General features: G+C 38.1%; 2 protein-coding genes across 2 annotated transcripts in view; one reads left to right on the forward strand and one right to left on the reverse strand.

Annotated features, from left to right (window-relative positions):
- Nucleotides 1-20,959, forward strand: part of FAM83G (family with sequence similarity 83 member G) — a 101,868-nt gene extending 80,909 nt beyond the window's left edge. Inside the window, exons 3-5 of the mRNA XM_053694329.1 lie at nucleotides 591-715; nucleotides 1,952-3,425; nucleotides 16,833-20,959. Of these exons, the coding sequence (XP_053550304.1) occupies nucleotides 591-715; nucleotides 1,952-3,425; nucleotides 16,833-17,201 (1,968 nt within the window). The 3' untranslated portion in view covers nucleotides 17,202-20,959. The remainder of the gene's footprint in view (nucleotides 1-590; nucleotides 716-1,951; nucleotides 3,426-16,832) is intronic.
- The window catches only part of SLC5A10 (solute carrier family 5 member 10), a 519,796-nt gene that overhangs the window by 339,719 nt on the left and 154,265 nt on the right, over nucleotides 1-25,812 (reverse strand). Inside the window, exons 8-9 of the mRNA XM_053694330.1 lie at nucleotides 20,416-20,621; nucleotides 13,704-13,839 (exon numbers count right to left, since the gene is read on the reverse strand). Coding sequence (XP_053550305.1) covers nucleotides 13,704-13,839; nucleotides 20,416-20,621 — 342 coding nt within the window. The remainder of the gene's footprint in view (nucleotides 1-13,703; nucleotides 13,840-20,415; nucleotides 20,622-25,812) is intronic.

A 25,812-nucleotide genomic window follows, 5' to 3' on the forward strand; every position in this document is an offset into this window, starting at 1 on the left:
ATATATATATATATTTTTCTTTGTGTCATAAATAACCTTGTTATTCCTAACTGCAGAGTATTGCATATAACATATATAGAATTGTTCCTTTATATTTATTAATGTATTTGTAATAGTTGTTTTTGCTAATTAAACCCATCACCTGTTCTTTTCCAAGACATGCCCATAACAATAAGCTGAGCCTGCAGGTAAAGCAGACCTGCTAATGTTATATGTATTAGGCATTGAAATGCTGATTATGGCTGGGGGGCTGAATGAGCACAACCAGCTATTTCAGATACAAACTCTCACTCCCCCACTGGGAGATTTATTAGCGCTATTGACTCCTTTTTACAAAGCTTTTCTACAGAGAATTAGTTTGTTACTCATATTTTTAGTATAGGTGTGCAACATGCAAAAGAATCTGTTTCAAATAACAAAATCAAAGTAGAGGAGCTGTTTGTAAACAATTAAATGCACTTCAGTGGGAGAACATTTTAGAGTACAAGGTCGGTTTTAATGGCTGACATATGCTATGCTATGTGTATATTAACACTGACTAGATGAAGAATTCTTTGTATTTTAATTTTTTTATTTATTTTTTCCTACAGAACCTCCGAGTTCGAACTGTTGGAGGCTCAGAATTCTACACCCGATATTCAACCAAGTTCAAAGGTACTCTGGGACAGAAGTTTATGTTTGTGGATGGAGATAAAGCCGTTTGTGGCTCCTACAGGTCAGTCTGCCCCAAAACTAGAAACTAGACAGTTGTGCAAAATAAAAACTCTGCAACAGCTTCATTCGTAATATCAACCTATACAATAAAGGGACATGAAACCCAGAATTTTTCTTGCATGAATTAGATAGATCATGTGATTTTTTTAAACAACTTTCCAATTTACTTCTATTAACTAATTTGTTTTGTTCTCCTGATATCCTTTGTTAAAAAGGATACCTAGGTAGACTCAGGAGCTGCTAATTGGTGGCTGCACATATATGCCTCAAAGGATACTAAGAGAAGGAAGAAAAGTAGATAATATAAGTAAATTGGAAAGTTTTTTTTTTTAAATTGTATTCTCTATTGGAATCATAAAAGAAAATTTTTGCGTTTCATGTCCCTTTAAATAAAAAAAAAAATTATTTCTACTATAACCAGTTTTGGAGTTGTGCAAATTAATGAATTGCTTATCTGAATATTATATGTTGGAGACTGACTTCTAGTTGTGCATATTTGCATTATTTGTTTTTGGGGGGGGGGATAATAAATAATATGAACAATTTTTTCTAATATTTGTTTATTTACAAAACAAACAGATGAACAAATAAAAAAAGTTGTTGATTTCTTAATTTATTAATTAACAAGTTTCTATATTTAATCGAGAGAGAATTTTAAATGAACCAATCAAAGAGTGATTGTTCATGCATTCAATTTGTTAAGTGAATCATGGGAAAATATTATTCAAATTCATTTTTCAAGTGAATAACAAAAAATGCACGTCTATTGACTTTTATAAAACATACCATATGAAACACAAAAATGTTCTTTTGTGATTCAGACCTAGTAGTACACCATTTAAATTATTTTTTTTCCAATTTAGTTCTATTATCAAATTTGCATCGTTCCCATGATATTCTGTGTTGAAGGGAAACCTAGGTAGGCATCTGGAGAACTACATGGCAGTAAATAATGCTGCCATCTAGTGCTCTTGCAAATGGATAATATTCTTGCAAAACTGCTGCCATATAGTAGACCGGCTCATAAGCTTACGTCCCTGCTTTTCAACAAAAGATACTTAGAGAATAAACATTGATAATAAAAGTAAATTAAAAAGTTGTTTCTAATCGCATGCTCTATCTGAATCATGAAAGAAAAAGTTTGGGTTTCATATCCCTTTTAAAATCTCTTTTTTTTTTATCCATGTTAATATTTTCTTGATATTCATTGTCTAATTTAATTCTATTTCTGTTACAGCTTCACATGGTCAGCCGCAAGAATAGATCGTAATCTTGTCACTGTATTGACTGGTCAAGTTGTGGAAAGTTTTGATCACCAATTCCAAGAGCTTTATCTGTTATCCAAGGGAGTTAGTCTGAAGGATATCTCAATAGACGATGAACCAGAACCTGAACCTGTAGCACAACCAGTAGTCATTCCTACTGGACCCTCTGAAGCAATTGCCAGGAAACTCATTAACCCCAAATATGCACTGGTAAAAGTAAAGAGTTCTAGTGACTTGGGTGCAGCCTCAGCAGGCTCAAAACCAGAAAACAATGCTCCAAATGGTATGAAGATTAAAAAAGCTAAAGTCATTTTGGAACAGCCATTTAACGAATTTCAAATTCACCCTGCGCTCCAGGGCATGGAAAGAGCCAACATGTTCGACTACCTACCCACTTGGGTAGAGCCAGACCCAGAACCGGGAAGTGATATTTTGGGATATATTAATATAGTTGATCCCAAGAACAGAAATGCCCAACTATCTCAGATGAACCGGATCAAGATTTGTGATACGTCTCATGCTACTACCCAGTTGTTGCTACAGAACATGGCACAAGATGCCAAGCAGGAAAAAAAACAGAGTTCTGAGAATGGTCAAGTGGAAAGTTCTTCCCATGTTAATAAAGAAGAGAAGAATTGTGAAAACCCAACACCTGTACACAACAAAAGTAAAATAACTACATCAAGGCAAGCTAGCAAAGAGGATAGATCTTCATCCCAATCCTGTAAAAAGGAATCAAGCCATAATGAGGACTCAATGAATGAACATCACATAGCAGAAAAAACAGAGTCTACTAAAGCACCACCAAGATGTTCAGAGAACATTGCAGCATCGGCTGGTAGTCAAGACTGTGTAACAAATAGTAATAAACCAGTGGCAGCCAGTGGACCTCCTGTACCAAAACCCAGAACAGTGCCAGTTACAGACTTTATTAGTATGAAAAATACCCTGAATGAAAATTGTAATAAGGAAACTACATCTAAAGATGAGAATACTGTGCCATCTGTTAATGGGGTAGATGCAGAAGGGAGGGAAGTTGAAGACATTGATGAACTTCTTATTAACAGTGAAACTGCTGGCAGTAACCAAGATGAAGAGGACATTGATGGTTTTGAACCAGGCAGACCAGAGTATTCTACCAGCGGCTCCAGTTCTCGGCCAGAATCTGTAGCCTCATCCTTGTCTGAAGAGTACTACCCAACAAAACCCTTGCAGAGGAGGGGTTCTGATAATATTCCAAATGGGGAGTATTTTCCTGTGCAGAGAAAGATGAGTGATGGCCACATTAGTAGGGGAAGCTTTGTAAGTCCTTTCAACATCTCACACTCCATGATGGAAAATGGACAAAGTAGAAACCATACTCTGGAGGAAGAAATCAAACGTGCATTGAACAAGAACCACCAGATGCAAGGAAACAACCAAATGTATTCAATTGACCCTACCCAGGTGTGTATAAGTGTCATAGACCTTAATACACATGCAGAGTAATCTGACGCATGAAACATTGACATATAAACATTAAGTCACAAACATTTATGTAAACCACATATTTCTATATTTCCTACCCTAGTTATGTGACTGATTAAATGTTTATATTATACCATGACATTACCAAAATGGAGCTTGGAGCTTTGTAAATAATTATATTGTTGCAGACGGGCTAAAGATTTGAGTTGCAAGCTTGAACAAAAATATCAATAGTTAAATATTTCCTGTAACAATATGAGGAACAGTCGATTATGGGAGGTTTTTCAATATAAGAAAAATAGAATTACTGCACTCAAGGGCGTCATAACATTTTAAACAATCATTTACAAGAAAAATACAAACCATGCTCAGATTGTTCTAGGATGATTTAGGTATCATTTGTATTTCCAATATGTTTTTCATAAATATTTACTTTAATATACAACCTGAGTGCGGATCACCTATTTTTCTTGGTTACTATTGGTAGTTTAGTTCTCTGCCTTGCACTCCACAGCATTGTGGGCAATGTAGTTTGAGTTCAAACAACTTGGCTTACAGGAACAACCTGTTTTTGCCTAAGGGGCCTTTTCACTCTCCTATAAACCTTGTGTAAATAGTCCCTTGTTCTCCCCAGAACCTTTAAGTAGGTGCACCACCTGGCTGATTTTATTGACCACCTGGCTAAAATTAGCTCATATTATTATTATTATTATTAAAAAAAAAAAAATAAAAATGTTATTGCACAAATTATCATTAAATACATTTATGTTAAATAATGCAATTTAATTTGTGCTTTGGATAGCAGAAAATGGTATAATATAGAACATATTACACTGCCCCCACCTGGCTACTTCATAATGCCACCCGACTGCCAACATTTTCTGTGGAGAACACAGAGTCCCTTTTATAACCTTGAACCTTGTGCACTGAAAATCATAAGCTAATACTGAGCAGCACAATAGAATGCTACATGTTTCCTACATATAATGAACTGCATTGACAATAAGCTTTAAATATAGTATTTATTATAGTTACAATTAAAATAATCTTTTGCAAATTTCTTTGAAAGGAAGTTTTCAAAATATGTAAATCAATGAAATGTGATTGATTCTTAGTTGAAAGCAGTGTGTTATAAAACTTGAATATGGATATTGCAGGGAACGTTTTTTTTAATATAAATAACTTTATTTGACCTTTCCTAATGAGTTAAAGGGACAGTAAACATCAATTTTCAAATAACTGCATGTAATAGACACTAACATAAAGAATAATATGCACAGATAATGATCTAAAAATCCAGTACAAAACCTTTTAAAAACTTACTTAGAAGCTCCCAGTTTAGCACTGTTAAAAAGGTTAGGCTGGAACACCCACTGAGATGGACTGGAAAGCAAAAAGAGAAGACTCCCCCCCCCCCCCCGCATATGAAAATACCCTTTACACAAACAGGAGCAAGCTGGAGTAGGTAGACAACAGTCTACATCTAAAACTGTGGGGCTTGGTTAGGAGTCTGAAAATCAGCACAATGTTATTTAAAAATAAGTAAAACTATACATTTTAAAAAAAACACAACAAAAAAAAGTATGGGATATATAAATGTATCATCTACACAACATTTATGCAAAGAAAAATCTAGTGTACTAATCTAATTTCCCATTAAGCACAAGGTAAGAGTCAAGCTTCCTGATACTTTAGGGCCGCGTTCGGCAATCGCTCAGAGCCAGCGCCGGGCACTTCTGCTCCAGCGATGACGTGGCGCTAGGAGACGTCACAAGTGAGGAAGCTTAGAAAAAACGTTTGCATGCGCAAAGTGATCTACTGCACAACAAAGGAGTACTCAAATATAATTCATATGTGAGACGCTTCTATTTGCATGCAATATTTTTTTATACCTTTTAAGTATTAGAAATATTGCATGCAAATAGAAACATCTCACATATGAATTATATTTATGTACTCCATTATTGTGCAGCAGATCCCTTTCCGCATTCAAACGTTTATTATAAGCTCCCTCGATTGTGAATGAATTATTAAATTATTTATTACAACATTTATATAATTATTGTAAACATGGCAGCATCCACCAGCAACACGTGTGTATATGTATGTATGTATGTATATATGCGCGCGCACACTCACACACACGTTGCTTGTGGAGGCTGCCATGTTTACAAGCGTCTGAGCTTGCTCAGAAAAGTCAGAGCGCTGAGCGAACACCCAGCACTGAGCTTAGAAGTCTACACAAAATGCTCCAAGTGAGCTCCGAGTCGCTTGGAGCGCTTGCCGAACGTGGCTTGAGTCAATCAAGGACAGATTACATATATATTCTCCAATCACCATCCATAACCTCCTATGGAGTTGCAGAAACATAACTTTGTGTGCTGTGATACCTTTTAAAGGGTTAAACACAGTCAGAGTGGATTCTTTTTCCCCCTGATAAGTCCATTTAACCATAAGTATTTAATTATCTACAGTAATCATAATAACGTTGTTTCTGTAAAAATACTTATGTTAAAAATCTCACGGAGCAATAATTTTGACCACTGATAATTTCCCACTACATTTCACATTGCAGTGCAAAAAGTATTAGCTAGTTTAGTAACAATTAAAGGAACAGTAAATACAGTAAAATTGCATAATTAACCAGTGCATTATAAAAAGACAATGCAATAACACTTGCTCTGAATTTCACAAAAGCAGTAGATTTTTTTTTCTCTGGCAAATGTATTTTTTTCTCCCATTTGCTGGACCCCTGTATCATGTGACAGCAATCAGCCAACCACAGACTACGTAAACTCTGTGAGCTTCTGCACATGCTCAGTAGGAGATGGTGCATCAAACAATTTGCATATAAAAAGATTGTGCAAAGTTTGATAATGGAAGTAAATTGGAAAGATTTTTAAAATCGAGTGCTCTTTCTGAATCATGAAGGTTTTATTTTGACTTGAGTGTCCCTTTAATAATTTTACGTTGCAGATAAACCTGCAGTTCAGTTTGTTTTGCATTAATACAGGACAACTGGCAGCTACTATCTATGAGAGCATAAGGTCAGGATCATGCATCTGTCTTGACAATTACATGTATAACATTGTTACAAACATTGCTGCAAACACCATTGCCATATAGTGTAACAGAATCATGAAAGTTTCATTTTGACTCCCATATCGCTTTAATAGCAATGAAAATGTACACTGCAGTGAATTTGTGAACAAAAGCATTTAATGGTTGTTGCAATATAAATTTACAAAGTAGCTTTTACTTAAAGGGACACTGAATCCAATTTTTTTCTTTCATGATTCAGATAGAGCATGCAATTTTAAGCAACTTTCTAATTTACTCCTATTATCAATTTTTCTTCGTTCTCTTGCTATATTTATCTGAAAAAGAAGGCATCTAAGCTTTTTTTTGTTCAGAACTTTGGACAGCACTTTTTTTTTTTTTATTGGTGGATGAAATTATCCACCAATCAGCAAGAACAACCCAGGTTGTTCACCAAAAATGGGCCGGCATCTAAACTTAGATTCTTGCATTTCAAATAAAGATACCAAGAGAATGAAGAACATTTGATAATAGGAGTAAAATTAGAAAGTTGCTTAAAACTTTATGCTCTATCGGAATCATGAAAGAAAAAATTTGGGTTCAGTTTCCCTTTAAAGGGACAGGAAAGTCAAAATGAAACTGCATGATTCAGACAGAGCATATCATTTTAAGACATTATTAAATTCACTTCTATTTTCAAATTTACTTTATTTTCTTAGTATAATCCTTTTGCGGAAAAAGAATAATGTACATATCCTACACTACTGGGAGCTAGCTGGTGATTGGTGGCTGCACACATTTGTGTGTGTGGTTACCAGATGAGTTCAGATATCTCCCAGTAGCTGAATGTAACTATGTGTTTAATCTATTTGCAGGGGTAAAACAAACAGTTATATACAAACAATAGTACAATATTAAAATGATCTAACAGAGCATTTTCTTTTTGCTCCTTTTACATCACTTTAAAGGGATATGAAACCCAAAATTTTTATTTTGTGATTTAGACAGAGAACACAATTTAAATTTGCTTCAGTCCCGAAGAGATACCTAGGTAGGGGTCTGGAGAACTACATGGCAGGAAATATTACTGTCATCTAGTGATCTTGCAAATGGATAACATTCTTGCAAAACTGCTGACAATATAGTGCTCCATACACGTGCACGCTCCTGAGCTTACATACCTGATTTTCAACAAAAGATACCAAGAAAAAAAAGACATTTTAACAATATAAGTAATGTAGAATGCTGTTTAAATTGCATGCTCTATCTGAATCATGAAAGAAAAATTTGGGGTTTAAAGTCCATGTTAAAGGGATATTTAACAAGTGTTCTTTCGGTAAAAAAAAATATGATAATTTAAAATAAACCTAAAAAGAAAAAGATTGTACAAAAAAACAACAAACAACTTACTTGTTTTCTTGCATAATGAGCACTGAGGAATTCTCAGTGTAGCCACTGCCCTCAGTTTGATATAGGAGTTGACATCTTTGAACCCGTGGCCGGACTTTTGGCCGACGGACACTTGGCCGAAACACAAGTGGCTGTCACATAACAGTCCGGCCACGAGATAGATAGATTTGATAGATAGATACATAGATTAGATAGATAGATCAATAGATGCAATAGATACATTTGATAGATACGATAGATAGATTTGATAGATAAATAGATTTGATAGATAGATAGTTTCCCAGACAGAGAATTACAAAACGTGCGGCCTAGGACCCATGGTAAGGTTCCCAGAGGCAGTTGCGGCGCCCGAGGCTGTGATTAGAACAGAGCACTCTGGAACGTATCTGCCCTCGGCCGAAATCGGAACATTCTTTAGCTTTCTGTCTGTCAGCCAAATGTCTGTCGGCCAAATGTCCGTCTGCCAAATGTCCTTCTGCCAAATGTCTTTCTGCATTTTGTCAGAGCACCCTTTGAACCATAGGTTATATTCTGACTGATTTAGGCAATTGGATGTCTGACTCCCTGCTATCTAGTCTATTTACTTAAAAGTAACCAGCATAGACGTTTTATGACATCAGGCTAAGATAAACTTTCCTGCATAGGCCCCTCCTCCTTGTAGGGCTGTGACGGGGGGGGGGGAATAAATAAAAGGTAAAATCCATTTAAATAGATGAATAATACGTATTGGAATTATTTATATTAAAGGGACAGTCTAGTCAAAAGGGCTACACCTACATTATGTCTGGCCACTCAGTGTGCTCCCCTCTACACAGGATTTACAGTTTAAGGAAAGAGCATGGATTTTCCTTTAAATATGGTGTTAGGATTCCCAACATGGAGTCAGAGCATTGCTGTACAGAAGAACCTGCCACTATATTTGTACAAGGAAGGCTACACAACTCCATATACTCTTTTGCAGTCTAACCAAGGTGTAAGGATGTCTCAGTCACAGAGAAGTAGCAATTTGTGCTCCTATGTGGCTGCTGATTGCAAACAGGGCGCTACTGAAATAGGGGACCCCACCACTGACTTTGTACTGAGGCCCAGCATGGTCTAGTTGTGCCCCTGGATCGGAGGTCTGGTCATAATAACCCATGTAACTCTAATTCATGATCACCTGATGGTCGTTCAGTATGTTGTTTAGGAAAATAGCCGCCAACCCTACTGATGGAAAGTAGCGAAGATTCGTCAAACCAATATCAAGAGAAATAGTTACATTTGAGAGCAGAACGACAATGGAAAGTTTTTGTTTGTTACTTTAATTGTACCCTCATCTCAATCATGAAACTTTAATACTGACTTCCATGTCCTTTTTGACTTTACAAGTGACTGAGCAACATTTGTATATCATAATCTCTGTGCTATTTTATTGAATTACAAAAAAATGAACAATAACGTCAGGGCACTCAAAACGCTAACAGAGTTAATTAAAAAAAACTTTATTGCCAAACAGAGTAACACAGACTGGTTTGTCCTTGTGAATGATTCCTCAGTGGAATTGATAGTGTCTGCCAATAACTTTTTTTTTTATTATTTGGTGAGTGCGGTTCATGTTATTTCTTTAGCACAGTCTGTTATGTTTCAAGTGTCATTCCCTGCTGCTTTCTATGTCTGTATTGGGACACCCAACCTGATTAAAGTGACTAAAGTTGCTGTTTGTTACTAAACCTGTTTCTCAAACTGGCTTTTTAATTTTGTGTTTTGTTTTTTTAAATTAACAAAACAGAAACTACACAGAGCTTAGATTACTTTTAAAATAGTCATTTTTACAAAACTAAAAGATTTTTAAAAATCTGGTAATCAATATCTGTGCTTAGGTATATGCTGGTAAAGTAATATATGATACTGAATAATGCCTTTGTTGAGAAATCGTTTTTATAATCTAGTACACAAGCTAGGGTTCCACAAAATGTTATCAAGGGTAGCTAGACATGTTTAGGAATGAGATAAGGGTGTTTGTACATAGAAATATGTTAGATATATTTATAAGAAATAAGAGTTGGGGGGTTACATACTAGGATCTGTGGTTTCATAGGATTTGTTAAAGGGACATGGAAGTCAAAATTAAATTGTATGGTTTAGATAAAGCATACAATGTTAAGAGACTTTTCAATTTACGTCTATTATGACATTTACTTTGTTATTTTGGTATCCTTGGTTGAAAAGCACACCTAGGTAGGCTCAGGAGCCACAGTGCACAATTGGGAGCTAGCTGGTGATAGGTGCCTGCACACATATGCTTCTTGCCATTGGCGTACTAGACTGCAGACTGCCAAACCAACCTGGATTATTATAGGTTGGGAGGTCTGCCTGATATTCCTTTCGCACCTCCCGTAGTCACAGCAAATGTGCCAGTTTTTAGGGACTGTCCCGGCTCCGCCCATTCCCTGAGCTCTCCCAACCCCACCCGTTATATAAGCGTCTACCCATAGCTCACCCACAGCCCCACCAAATGCCATTTGGCTACTGCCCTCAATACCTTTAACTTCGCTGTCCCAGAAAGCCGTGGGTAAATATTGGCAGGTTTGCAGATGTGTTCAGCTCTAGTGCAGACTTTAACTTTGTTTTTAATAAAATACACTTTAGCTCATTTTCATTTTGCACTTTTCTGTCCTTTTAAATTCCCACACAGCTATTTTTTCAAGGCAAACTTTTCTTAAAGGGACAGTAAAGTTAAGATTAAACTTTCATGATTTATATAGATCATGTCTAAAATGACAAATTTTCATTTTACTCTTGAAGTGTAAATCTAGGTAGGCTTATAGAGGCACAGGAGCGTGCACGTGTCTTTAGCACTCTAGGACACCAGTGTTTGGAAAACTGCTGTCTTAGAATGCTGGGACACCTGCACACTCCTGAGCCACTATGGACCTACCTACATTAACACTTTAAGAGAGAGAGGTGCAAATTTGATAAAAGAAGTACATTGGAAATTTGTTTAAAATGACATTCTCTATCTAAACCATGAAAGTTTCATTTTGACTTTACTGTCCCTTTAATTAAGCCCCAGCAATTTGTTTTTCTTTAATAATGTTACTGGGTCCTTAAAGGACCAGTCAACACAGTAGATATGCATAATCAACAAATGCAATATAACAAGACAATGCAATAGCACTTAAGTCTGAACTTCAAATGGGTAGTAGATTTTTTTTTCTGACAATTTTAAAAGTTATGTCTTTTTCCACTCCCCCTGTACCATGTGACAGCCATCAGCCAATCACAAATGCATACACGTACCATGTGACAGCCATCAGCCATTCACAAATGCATACACACTTATTCTTGCACATGCTCAGTAGGAGCTGGTGACTCAAAAAGTTTAAATATAAAAAGACTGTGCACATTCAGTTAATGAAAGTAAATTGGAAAGTTGTTTAAAATGGCATGCTCTATCTGAATAATGAAAGTTTAATTTTGATTGAGTGTCCCTTTAAGAAGAAGTCTATGCATGTCTCACTCTTGCAGATTTATTCATTTTGTCATCCAGTTGTGTTTTTAATATTTGTGTATTTCCCATGTAAGGAAACAGAGAGGTGGCAGTTTCTCAAGAAAAACAAACTAAACATTGGCGTATGTGTATATGTGCTCAGTCTTTACCCCAGTCTCTGATTAGGGTTCCAAAGGTCTCACAAATAAACAGACAGTTGTCTGGCACAATTTAGTGTTTAACAGAACTCACTCTGCCACTAAAAACATTCTGATACAGAGCAGCGACAGACCAAACATTGTCTGAGAATTTAAAGGGACGTGGAAGGCACATCAAACTTAAATAATTCACAAAGCGAGTACATTTAAAGAGATTTTACAATTTAGTTGTTATCAAATATACTGAACATTGTTCCTTTGTAGACGCATCCTTTTTATGACAGAATACTTAGGAGGGTGCACTATATGACACTTGAGTTTGCAAAATTTGTAATAATGTTATTCCTGCACTTTCCTAAACCTACCTCAGTGTGCTCATATAGAAAGGACAGACATTGCAAAAAAATGAGAGGTAAGTTTAATAATAATATTTTGGAGTGTTTAAAGGGACACTGTACCCAAAAATTTAATTTCGTGATTTAAGCAAATTTTGAATTTACTCCTATTATCAAATTATCTTCATTCTCTTGGTATCTTTATTTGAAATGCAAGAATGTAAGTTTAGATGCCGGCCCATTTTTGGTGAACAACCTGGGTTGTCCTTGCTGATTGGTGGATAAATTCATCCACCAATAAAAAAGTGTTGTCCAGAGTACTGAAACCAAAAAAAAGCTTAGATGCCTTTTTTTCAAATAATGATAGCAAGAGAACGAAGAAAAATTGATAATAGGAGTAAATTAGAAAGTTGCTTAAAATTGCCAGCTCTTTCTGAATTACAAATGAACAAATTTGGGTTCGGTGTCCCTTTAAGATTATATGGTCTATGAGAATCATGAAAGTTTAATTTGACTAATATTTCCTTTGTAATCATTTTTGTCATTTTTTGAAAAGTACTGGTAAACAGGGACTGTTTTTTTTATTTTATTATGTTAATATCACCTAGACCTATAATAAAGGCTGGAAAAAATGTCACAATCGTTTACCAGCCCGTATAAAAGGTTACTAGTAAGGAGAGAAAAAGATTAGTCATGTAATGTTATCACTAGCGATGTTGCAACTATTTGTGTTTAATCCCCACAAAGGGGTTTAACACATGGTTAAAATATCGCTCGGACCCACAGAGCACTATGGGTTAGCAGCTAAACCAACGCTGATCCAATCAGCAGCGTTCGATGCGCAGCTGGATCCAAATTTGTATTTGTCTATTGCATTTTTCCTGGGCTAGTGGAAATTTCCAGTTCTGCCTATAACTATTGCAAAAACAAAAATCTGGCAATAATAGGACTAGACTATTAACTATAGTCTGGCTCTGACTAATACACATATTTTACCGTTTTTAAAGATATATGAAACAGTGCTCCTTTGGTTGAAAAAAAATATGTTAAATCAAAATAAACATGAAAAAAAAAGATTGTGTTAAAAAACAACAAACAACTTATTTGTTTTCTTGCTAAATGAGCCACTGCCTACAGCTATATAAGAGAGCAGACATTACAGAACTTGTGTTCTATAGTCACATGATTTTTTTTTTCCCTGCAAAAACCCTTTACTGAACATGGGTAGTAAACAAACTAACTGCAGCTAGATTAGATGTCTCCTAGCAACACTTCAAAGGAAAAACTGCTAGTTTGCCTTCCCGAAGAGAGACTAGCCCTCTTGTGGAGGTGCTACGGGAAGTAATGGACCCTATACAAATGACATTTAAAAAAAAATGGTTAAATCATTTTATTAAAACAGTGAAATAGACTGTTTGACATCCCTTTAAGCGTTTTTGTATATAACTATATGTGAAATCATTATAAAAAAAAAAATGAAAGGTTTAAAATCTAAGAACTATGGAGTCTTGGCTTTGTGAAATAAAGAGGTCTAGACAGGGGGGCTACAGACACTTATTTGAGAGACATCAACAGCTGTCTTAAAATTATTTATATTTTGTCTCATGTTTTATTTTGCAGAGTGTTATCACTAAAATCTGAGATGTTTCAAATCTTTAATGAATAAGGTCCATAGTAAATGGAGACATTTCTGTAGCCGTAGAGAGCTATCACCTTTATGAATCTGGGCATTTTAGCACAAAACAGTAGTTCTTATGCCATTTCGTTCTCTACTTAATTTACTGTCCAATAGATCCCTGAGAGAGATACAAAACCACAGCATATATCTTAGGGTAGCAAATCTTACCTGGATAGAGAACTCTGCTAATCATCCCAGGCATGATGATAAAGATCATTGGAAGCATTTTTAGGTAGCTGGCAAGGATAGAGCCGGCCTTGGCATGACTGAGATTCTTAGCGGAAAGTGTCCTCTGTACAATGACCTGGTGGTGGTAAAGAATAGGTTAACATTTGATGCACAGATGATTTGACATTTCATTTTAGCCTTAAATGGGACTCTGAGCATGTGCCAGGGCTCAATAAACCCAGGAGTCAGGGAGCCACTAGCTCCTAGAATTGTACTCCTGGCTCCTAACTTTTTGTTTTATTCCCATATATCTACCACTGTCTGACTCCTAAAAATATGTCTGGCTCCTAAATATTCTTACTGACTCTTGGGGGGCGATTTACTAAGCAGAGTATGCTGCTCATTCTGTGCGAGCCTTGTGGCTCGCCCGGAATCAGGAGTTAAGAAGCAGCGGTCGTAAGATCGCTGCTCCTTGACCCATCCACCACCTCTGAGGTGGCGGACTGCAATCATCCCGATCAGATACGATTGGGATGATTGACATCACCTGCTAGCGGCCGAATGGCTGCAAATGTGCAGGGGGATGCATTGCACAAGCATTTCTACAGCGAATAATGTCCGCCCGCCATATAATAAATCAGCCCCCTAAGGTTTAAACATATTTCAGAGGGCTCTGGTGCAATAGTTTTATTGCCCCCCCCCCCCAAAGATAGCTCATTAGTAAGCAAGAGTAATAATGTACATGCTGTTCTGTATAATGATTTTGAGGATAGATAGATAAGATGGACCTGCCCTTTTACATTTTTTACATACACATTTTGCACATGCCTATGTATAGACTGGCTGCTATGGCCCCCCTCCCTCCAGCACAGCACCTGCTACACCTATGGTAGTTCCCCCCTGCCAATGGGCACTACCTGTGTATTTAGTCCTATTACCTTGTTCATATAGCTTGAACAATGCACATTCAGGGACATTCTAGCTCACAAAATGATCTTTTTCATTAGAGCTTGTCACTTTAAACAATTCCCTTCTTTACAACTACTGTATTAATTTACACAAAGGACACACATATGTTGCAAAGACCCTTCGAACATCTATATGCTCAAAATTCAGTTTTTATATAAGCAGAGTACTCTAGGACCCCCTGCCCCAGTTAAACAGACATGACTCAAATTTCCCATAACATTTTAATCATGCAAAATAAAAATATGTAATACATGTTTATTATTTATTTTGCCCCCTTTCCTGTAATATTAACTCAGAAAATTGTTGGTGAATCACCAAAGTGTCATGAAACTAAGCTTTGCGACTGTTAAAATAAATGGCAATATTTATTTATTTACTGATGACGGCCCTCTCTGAGACACTTGCCCCCTCATGAGAAATGCAGCCAATGAGCTGATTTTTTAATTTTAATTATTATATCTATGAGCGATCCTGCATGTATGTGCAGTGGGACTAGTTATTCCACTCATGCGCATTAGTCACATGTATCCTGGTATTTGTAGTTTTCCTCCTTTTAGGTAGCCCTCCATGATAGGACTAGCATAATGAGTCTCCTGGAGGGCTTGGAACTCAGAAAACAGATTTTTTTTTTTTTTTTTTTTGCAGTAAACGGAGGCTAAATTAATAATGGAACCATTTCAGAATGGAATTTCAGGAAAAGGGGGACAAAATAGATAGTGAAAGTATATTGCAGAGTTTTTTTTTTAATATAAGATTTATCATTTTATATTTGTATCTCAAAGTGTTTAAAGGGACACTGAACCCACATTTTTCTTTCATGATTCAGACAGAGCATGCAATTTTAAGCAACTTTCTAATTTACTCCTATTATAAATTGTTCTTCATTCTCTTGCTATCTTTATTTTAAAAAGAAGGCATCTATGCTAAGGAGCCAGCAAATTGTTGGTTCAGAACCATGGACAGCACTTGTTTATTGGTGCTGTCCAATCAGCAAGGACAACCCTGGTTGTTCACCAAAAATGGGCCGGCATTTAAACTTACATTCTTGCTTTTCAAATAATCATACCAAGAGAATGAAGAAAATTTGATAATAGGAGTAAATTAGAAAGTTGCTTAAAATGTCATGCTCTATCTGAATCATGAAAGAAAATAATTGGGTTCAGTGTCCTTTTAATGTCCCTTTAACCTTACTGGAGTGCTTATGTAAGCCTATAGAAAATAGTTAACAAAGTCATGCAGTAAATTGCAGATATAAATTGCTGTGGATGTGTTGCCCCCTAGTGGTTGTAAAAATTCTAGTCGATTTGTTAAAGGGACATGAAACCCAAAATTTTTCTATTGTGATTTAGATAGAGCATGCAATTTTAAGCAACTTTCTAATCTACTCCTATTATCAATTTTTATTCGTTCTCGTGATATCTTTATTTGAAAAGGAGGAATGTAAAGCTTAGGAGCCGACCCTTTTTTGGTTCAACACCTGGGTTGTGCTTGCTGATTGGTGGCTAAAAATTTTTGTTTTACTTAGCTACGTGTTGTAGCCATCTTTAGTACAAAAGGGTTTCAACCTATCTTGTGGGATTTTTATTTCTAATTTCTAAGCAATTAAAATATTCTAAATAAAATAAATTGGTTAACTATAATTTTGTTTAAGTGGTTGTTTTACAAATTCCCACTAACAATATTCCAATTTACTTTGGGGGCTGAAAAATATAGGCTCCAATATCTGCCCATGTGTGAAGTAGCTGCAGTATCATAGGAAATCTCAGACATGCACAGTTGTTCAGAAAGCACAGACGATATAAAAAAATAAATGAAAAGCATTTTTATTAACTACTTGATGCAATGTTTATCTTATTTTTCTTCTCAATACATAAGGTTTGCAAAGGAAGGAATTTTGTTTTCTCAGTTTCATGTCCCTTTAACACTAGACTTCAGAAGCCTAACCTTGCTACATTAATCACAGTGATTGTTTGATCAGTGTAGGAGCTTATTTATCAGTCCCTAACCGTGCAACTGCCTTTTTTGATTGATAGAAATACTAATTGCATGAGTAGGTAAACAATAAGATCTCTAATATTTTTCATGTACTGCTGACTGTGAAAGTTTTATTGCACTTCTGTTCTTTATGTAAAATCTGTCTTTTTCTTTCTTAACCCACAGGGGAAAATGAATCATCATTTTGGCTCTGGAGGTCCCTTGGCTGGCTATGAGCGGTTTCAGCGTCAGGACAGGTACCCTGGGAATGGCAGAACCAGGAACGAGGGTGCTGATATGCAACAAGGGATGCACCAAGCTCACAGAAAGACTGAAGGGTCAATGGGAAGACCCAGTTACTGGAACATCAAAGACTTTAGTGGCTATGCCAGTCCGCACACGCCAAGCCCTGCGCCATCTGACAATACAACCTCTCCTTTTGGAATCCCATATTCTAAGCTATCTCAGAGCAAACACCTAAAGACCAAGCTAGGAGCTTCTTCCATGGACTCAAAGAGAAGAAGCCATGGGCCCCCAGGACATAAGGACTTGTAAATGTATCCCTATGGTTCTAGCTTCAGGGTGCTATGTCTCTATGTACAACAGAAGTTGACCCCTTCTCTAAAGCTGAGTAACAGCACTGTGGACAACCAGGGACTGATACACTGATGAATGTACACCCAATAATTGGGTAATTCTTTGGTTAACTTTTCTTTCCGATCACGGAGAGTGCCAGAAACGTGCTGCTAGGCTTTTCCACTCAAGAGGTGTCTTATGTATAAGCTTGGTGGGGTTTGGGTATCTGAGTATTATGGCAATGGTTGACTGACTTATAAGGCGGATATCATATCCCTACCAAAGGGATACAAACAGACATTATGCTTTGGAAGCTTTGCACCTAATGCTGTTTACAGGTCATTTATTGAGGAGTTTAAGATGCAACAATTTGTTTACTTTGGCTTACGTTTTTGTATAAACATTGTACACTGTGGACACCATTAGAGTAAATTAATTTAATATTTTAAAAATATGGCTCCTGCTCTATTAAGCTAATATAGTGTAATTAATGCTATCTTCCAATTAATTTGTTCCTTTTAAAATGCCAATTTGGACATTCATTGCCTTTGTTACTTTGCTAATGGTCTCTATGACTGTCCTGATGCAGCACTATTCCTTTGCTGACTCCCCCTCTACATACATCAACTTATCTCACTGACACCAGTTCTGCATTTCAGTCCTTTCAATGTCTTCACAACCTACCTGTCCTCACCACTGTAGTCCTTCTCCATCATCATTCCCTCCAGGACAGAACCTACATCACCCCAATTCTGTTACTTCTCTCATTGAATACATTTCTCTTCCTCTGTTCACTCACTAAGAGCATTTCTACACCACCATGCCCTCACAGAGGGACGGTGATCTAAAGCTCTCCACTCTGGTGAGATGATCGAATACATCTCATCAGTATGGTAAGGCCCCTTTAAAAAATTTTAGAAAGGCAAATTTTTAGCCTTTAGAGCTGTTGATCTAACTATGTAGGGATCTGGATATGAAGGAGAGACACATATATTGCAATATAATGCTAAAAAAACAAAGATGTTCTGTAATTTCTCTACATGCTGGATAGTTTGTAATCATCTGGCACTAAATGCTGTTCTCCCTCACTATGTAGACTTCTGAAAACTCAATGTGTCTTTCTCTGCTAACTTGCCTACCACTGTTTCCTCACCTGCCAAGCTCATCTTCCACTCTTCATTTGCCCCATTGGTCTACTCTTTCTCCATTCCCTCACCTGCCAGCCCTCTTCACCATGGCTTCTTTACCCATTGGCTTTCTCAATTTCTGCTCCATTATCTACTCTGTTTTATCACCTATTGACCTTCAATGTCCTGCTCCTCTCCACCCTAATACTGTCTCTTTACCTTGCAAACATCTCATCTCCATCTTTGGTCTTCTAGAGACAATCCATCAACAATTTCCTTTGCACAAAAGACATCACTACTCTCTTACAGACCTTTAGCCTTTCTGATTATCCATCACTGCCTCAATAATCCACCTTAGCAAAAAGTAACAAGAGAAACTATAGGCATTTGCTATGTGTCATATATAGTGTACTTTTTTCCATTTAATGGCTTTCATAGAAATATATATTTTTTACAGCATATAAGACAGCCTATCAAGTTTGCCCCTATTGTTTCTTATATCAAAGTTAAAATAACTCTTAGTATGGCCTAATGCATATCCCAAGCATTCCCTTTACACTCTTTCATTACTACCTCTATTAAAAGTCCATTCCATGAATAAACCACCATTAACCTTGTACTATATACAGACACATTATCTTTTCTCTAAGTGTTTGATATTATATTGTGTCTAAATCGCCCCACTATAATTCTATTTTCATTTTTACTGGTTAAAGGGATACTGAACCTACATTTTTTTTATTTCAGGATTCAGGTGTAGAGCACCCAATTTTAAGCAACTTTCTAATTTATTCCTATTATCAATCTGTCTTCATTTTCTTGGAATCTTTATTTGAAAAAGCAGGAATGTACGTTTTGGAGCCGGGCTATTTTTGTTTTGGCACACTGGGTAGCGCTTGCTGATTTGTGGCTACATTTTAGCCACCAATCATCAAGCACTACCAAGGTGCTGAACCAAAGATGGGACGGCTCATAAGCTTTTTCAAATAAAGATATCAAGAGAACAAAGAAAAATTGATAATTGGAGTAAATTAGAAATGTGCTTAAAATTGCATGCTCTATCTGGATCATGAAATAAAAAAAATTGGGTTTAGTGTCCCTTCAAGCTAATTTGGCACCAGAGCCAAGTAAACAACCAACAAATGTTTCCCACTTAAATCTGCTTCAAAACAAAAAAACGTGTTACTATATTTTAAAGCTGCTACACCTTTTACTATTAATGTGTTATATATGACTTTGAAAGCCAGTTAAATTATGTAAGTGTATTAAAAAAAATATTTTCTGGCTGACTGTAGGAACATTTAAAACGATAGCTCATGATTCCAGATCCGCCCTGGTAATCCTAAACTTTATGATCTGAGTTGCATTCTGGGAGTTTTAATGAACAAACATTTGTCAGTTTATTTACAATCTGCTAATTTTACCGTAACCCAGTACGCATCACTCAGTGATTAATGACCTATGTTGATGGTGCTTATCCTTTTAATGCTTTTTCTGCACTTTAAAGGATCTATTGAGTAACTCTCGCTGCCAGAGGGCCCATATTAAAACGCAAGGAGTTATTGTGTGCTGCAGGCCTCTCTGGAAGGAAAAGAAGAGGTTAATGATGTGCTTTCAAGCAACTGCCTTACTGTCATGGAGCTTTATTGGAGACACCAAAAAGTTATTCTGGTGGGTATCTGAGCCAGTTTACAGAATGCCAAAGCACATTTGTCTGTCAGACATATGTCCGAGAGACTAGATTCTGAGTGGACGTACATTTGGTGACAACCGCTTCTGAGAACCTAACCATGGGTCCCAACCCCCATGATGTGCTTTAAACAGTTGGCAGACAGAATGCGTGAGTAGAATCAGACACATTTGGCCGTTGCCGGACTGTTAACCGACGGACATTTGTCTGTCGGATTATTATCCGTCGCACAAATGTCAGTCGTCAAATGTCCGTCGGATAAAAGTCTGGCCACAATCTGATCGAATCATACCAGTCATTTAATGAAAAAGAAGAAAACAAAACAATGTATTTAAGTTTTTGCCAATGTTACAACCATTTTTCTAAGCAATTTTACCTGATCGGTGCACCAGTACCATGCAGCAAGAATAGTTAGGCCGAAAGTCATTCCAGTCCAGGGGAGATCACCAGAGACTGGATCCCTAAATAAGTGCATGGCATCAGGGCGGGGGTAATGGCAGGTGGTGTTGGCAACAATTCTTGATGGTATAGCTTTGGCGTAAGCTGCTTCCAGATTTTGGTAGCCCCCAATCTCGTTAAATGCTGAGCAGAAAAAAATTAAATAAACAAAACTGAATATTGTCATCGACACAATAGAAATATATTTCATGCAGCTTTTTCTAATACAAAAAGTGACTGTCCTACTTCGAAAGCACTTATGATTTACCCTCTTTCTTCCCCTATTTTAATCTAATGGATGTCATTTGTATTTTGGCTTTATTCTAGACAGGGTAATAATGCAATTTGCACACAAAACCAACATCATTCCAGATCTTCCTGTACTTAAGAAAATGTATTTTCTATGTAAATAAAACATCTGTTTGATGTTGTTTTCGTACCTTAACTGTGTACTGTAAATAAAATGTGGTAGAATTACAGAATTGGTGGAATTTATCGTATCTGCTATAGGAGAGCTAAAATGTTAAAAAATAGTAAATTGTTTTACGTTTTCAAGAACACGTCCTGCATGCTGGGGAATGCATTTTGCTGTAAAATTCTTAACCCAATTTAGTTATGGAGGTAAATTTTAAAGGGACACTACTCACCTCTTACTTAAAGGGACAGTTAATTAAAAAATGTTTATGGTTTAAAAAGATAGATAATCCCTTTATTACCTGTGACAGATCTCGGCTACCCCGACTGGGTAGCTCCGCCAATGGATCCTTCTGATGCCTGGAACCTGCCGCTATGTAGCAGAGAAAGAGATTCAAGCAGGAGCCCACCCAAATAACTAGACAGACTAGCATTCAGGTGAAACGAGAACTGACTTTATTGGAAAACACACACTCATTTTATACACACAGGGTCTTATCTTGCTCCAAAATCCACCCGCCATTCCCGCCCCTCCAGACAGGCACTTCCAGGGTGTCATTTGAAAGCTCTCGGTCACTAGATGCCACAGTCCAAAAAGCGGTGTGATCCGTTACTGGGGACCAGAGTTACAGCCCGGTAAAGAGGGGGGGTTAGGGGTGTCCAAAAACCCCGGTTCCCATAGGAGCTCTCCTCCGGCGATTCCCCCACATCCTGTCTCTAGGGGCTACCAATCCCCAAAAGAGCGGAGCTCTGGGGCAAAGGGCAACCAGGGTTAAGCTAGCGGGTGTGTGGCCTTGATGAGACCGACCGGCAGTTCCAGGAGCCCGGCCAGCCTAGGAGGGTTTTCCCAGTCAGGGATCAGCTCTTTCTCCAACATAGGTGTGTCCGGTCCACGGCGTCATCCTTACTTGTGGGATATTCTCTTCCCCAACAGGAAATGGCAAAGAGCCCAGCAAAGCTGGTCACATGATCCCCCCTAGGCTCCGCCTTCCCCAGTCATTCTCTTTGCCGTTGTACAGGCAACATCTCCACGGAGATGGCTTAGAGTTTTTTGGTGTTTAAATGTAGTTTTTATTCTTCAATCAAGAGTTTGTTATTTTAAAATAGTGCTGGTATGTACTATTTACTCTGAAACAGAAAAGAGATGAAGATTTCTGTTTGTAAGAGGAAAATGATTTTAGCAACCGTTACTAAAATCGATGGCTGTTTCCACACAGGACTGTTGAGATGAAGTAACTTCAGTTGAGGGGAACAGTGTGCAGACTTTTGCTGCTTGAAGTATGACACATTTCTAACAAGACTTGGTAATGCTGGAAGCTGTCATTTTCCCTATGGGATCCGGTAAGCCATTTTAATAACAAGTTATAAAGGGCTTCACAAGGGCTTTAAAGACTGGTAGACATTTTTCTGGGCTAAAACGTTTGTTTTATAAACATGTTTAATGGTTTATTACTTTGAGGAGTTAATTTTATCTTGGGAATTTTGATAAAAAAGACGGCAGGCACTGTATTGGACACCTTTTTCACTGGGGGCCTTCTCTAGTCTTAGGCAGAGCCTCAGTTTCGCGCCACTAATGCGCAGTTGTTTTTTGGGAAGCAAAGCATGCAGATGCATGTGTAAGGAGCTCTGATACACTGAAAAAGCGTGCTGAAGGCGTCATTTGGTATCGTATTCCCCTCTGGGCTTGGTTGGGTCTCAGCAAAGCAGATACCAGGGACTGTATAGGGGTTAAATGTAAAAACGGCTCCGGTTCCGTTATTTTAAGAGTTAAGACTTTCAAATTTGGTGTGCAATACTTTTAAGGCTTTATGACACTGTGGTGAAATTTTGGTGAATTTTGGACAATTCCTTCATACTTTTTCGCATATTCAGTAATAAAGTGTGTTCAGTTTAAAATTTAAAGTGACAGTAACGGTTTTATTTTAAAACGTTTTTTGTACTTTGTTATCAAGTTTATGCCTGTTTATCATGTCTGTACCATCAGATAGACTATGTTCTGTATGTCAGGAAGCCAAAGTTCCTTCTCATTTAAATAGATGTGATGCATGTGATAGTGAAAATGATGCCCAAGATGATTCCTCTAGTGAGGGGAGTAAGCATGGTACTGCATCATCCCCTTATGTGTCTACACCAGTCTTGCCCACACAAGAGGCCCCTAGTACATCTAGTGCGCCAATTCTTCTTACTATGCAACAATTAACGGCTGTAATGGATAATTCTATTAAAAACATTTTAGCCAAAATGCCCACTTATCAGCGTAAGCGCGACTGCTCTGTTTTAGATACTGAAGAGCATGAGGGCGCCGATGATAATGGTTCTGACATGCCCTTACTCCAGTCTGAAGGGGCTAGGGAGGTTTTGTCTGAGGGAGAAATGTCAGATTCAGGAAAAATTTCTCAACAAGCTGAACCTGATGTTATTACGTTCAAATTTAAATTGGAACATCTCCGCGCTCTGCTTAAGGAGGTGTTATCTACCCTGGATGATTGTGACAATTTGGTCATTCCAGAGAAATTATGTAAGATGGACAAGTTCCTAGAGGTCCCGGTGCCCCCCGAAGCTTTTCCTATACCCAAGCGGGTGGCGGATATGGGAAAGGCCCGGCATACCTTTTGTTCCTCCCCCTATATTTAAGAAATTGTTTCCTATAGTCGACCCCAGAAAGGACTTATGGCAGACAGTCCCTAAGGTCGAGGGGGCGGTCTCTACTTTAAACAAACGCACTACTATCCCTATAGAGGATAGTTGTGCTTTCAAAGATCCTATGGATAAAAAGTTAGAAGGTTTGCTTAAAAAGATGTTTGTTCAGCAAGGTTACCTTCTACAGCCAATTTCATGCATTGTTCCTGTTACTACAGCAGCGTGTTTCTGGTTTGATGAACTAGAAAAGTCGCTAGATAAGGATACCTCTTATGAGGAGATTATGGACAGAATTCGTGCTCTTAAATTGGCTAATTCTTTTACTCTAGACGCTACCCTGCAATTAGCTAGATTGGCGGCGAAAAATTCAGGGTTTGCTATTGTGGCGCGCAGAGCGCTTTGGCTAAAGTCTTGGTCAGCGGATGCGTCATCCAAGAACAAATTGCTTAATATTCCTTTCAAGGGGAAAACGCTGTTTGGCCCTGACTTGAAAGAGATTATTTCAGATATCACTGGGGGAAAGGGCCATGCCCTTCCTCAGGATAGGTCTTTCAAGGCTAAAAATAAGCCTAATTTTCGTCCCTTTCGTAGAAACGGACCAGCTTCAAGTTCTACACCCTCTAAGCAAGAGGGTAATACGTCTCAGGCCAAGCCAGCCTGGAGGCCAATGCAAGGCTGGAACAAAGGTAAGCAGGCCAAGAAACCTGCTACTGCTACAAAGACAGCATGAGATGTTGGCCCCCGATCCGGGACCGGATCTGGTGGGGGGCAGACTTTCTCTCTTCGCTCAGGCATGGGCAAGAGATGTTCTGGATCCTTGGGCCCTAGAAATAGTCTCCCAAGGTTATCTTCTGGAATTCAAGGAGCTACCCCCAAGGGGAAGGTTCCACAGGTCTCAATTGTCTTCAGACCTCATAAAAAAACAGGCATTCTTACATTGTGTAGAAGACCTGTTAAAAATGGGAGTGATTCATCCTGTTCCATTAAAGGAACAAGGGATGGGGTTCTACTCCAATCTGTTCATAGTTCCCAAAAAAGAGGGAACATTCAGACCAATCTTGGATCTCAAGATCTTAAACAAAGTTCTCAGGGTTCCATCGTTCAAAATGGAAACCATTCGAACAATTCTTCCTACCATCCAGGAAGGTCAATTCATGACCACGGTGGATTTAAAGGATGCGTATCTACATATTCCTATCCACAAGGAACATCATCAGTTCCTAAGGTTTGCCTTTCTGGACAAACATTACCAGTTTGTGGCACTTCCATTCGGATTAGCCACTGCCCCAAGAATTTTCACAAAGGTACTAGGGTCCCTTCTAGCGGTGCTACGACTGAGGGGCATTGCAGTACCAACTTACTTGGACGACATTCTGATTCAAGCGTCGTCCCTGCCACAAGCAAAGGCTCATACGGACATTGTCCTAGCCTTTCTCAGATCTCACGGGTGGAAGGTGAACGTAGAGAAAAGTTCTCTATCTCCGTCAACAAGAGTCCCCTTCTTGGGAACAATAATAGACTCCTTAGAAATGAGGATTTTTCTGACAGAAGCCAGAAAATCAAAACTTCTAAACTCTTGTCAAGTACTTCATTCTGTTCTTCTTCCTTCCATAGCGCAGTGCATGGAAGTAATAGGTTTGATGGTTGCGGCAATGGACATAGTTCCTTTTGCGCGAATTCATCTAAGACCATTACAACTGTGCATGCTCAGACAGTGGAATGGGGATTATACAGACTTGTCTCCAACGATTCAAGTAGATCAGAGGACCAGAGATTCACTCCGTTGGTGGCTGACCCTGGACAACCTGTCACAAGGGATGAGCTTCCGCAGACCAGAGTGGGTCATTGTCACGACCGACGCCAGTCTGGTGGGCTGGGGCGCGGTCTGGGAACCCCTGAAAACTCAGGGTCTTTGGTCTCGGGAAGAATCTCTTCTACCGATAAACATTCTGGAACTAAGAGCGATATTCAATGCTCTCAAGGCTTGGCCTCAGCTAGCAAAGGCCAAATTCATAAGGTTTCAATCAGACAACATGACGACTGTTGCGTATATCAACCATCAGGGGGGAACAAGGAGTTCCCTGGCGATGGAAGAAGTGACCAAGATAATTCAATGGGCGGAGACTCACTCCTGCCACTTGTCTGCAATCCACATCCCAGGAGTGGAAAATTGGGAAGCGGATTTTCTGAGTCGTCAGACATTTCATCCGGGGGAGTGGGAACTCCATCCGGAAATCTTTGCCCAAATAATTCAATTATGGGGCATCCCAGACATGGATCT

Source organism: Bombina bombina, chromosome 11 (assembly GCF_027579735.1).
Source record: "Bombina bombina isolate aBomBom1 chromosome 11, aBomBom1.pri, whole genome shotgun sequence".
Classification (NCBI taxonomy): domain Eukaryota; kingdom Metazoa; phylum Chordata; class Amphibia; order Anura; family Bombinatoridae; genus Bombina; species Bombina bombina.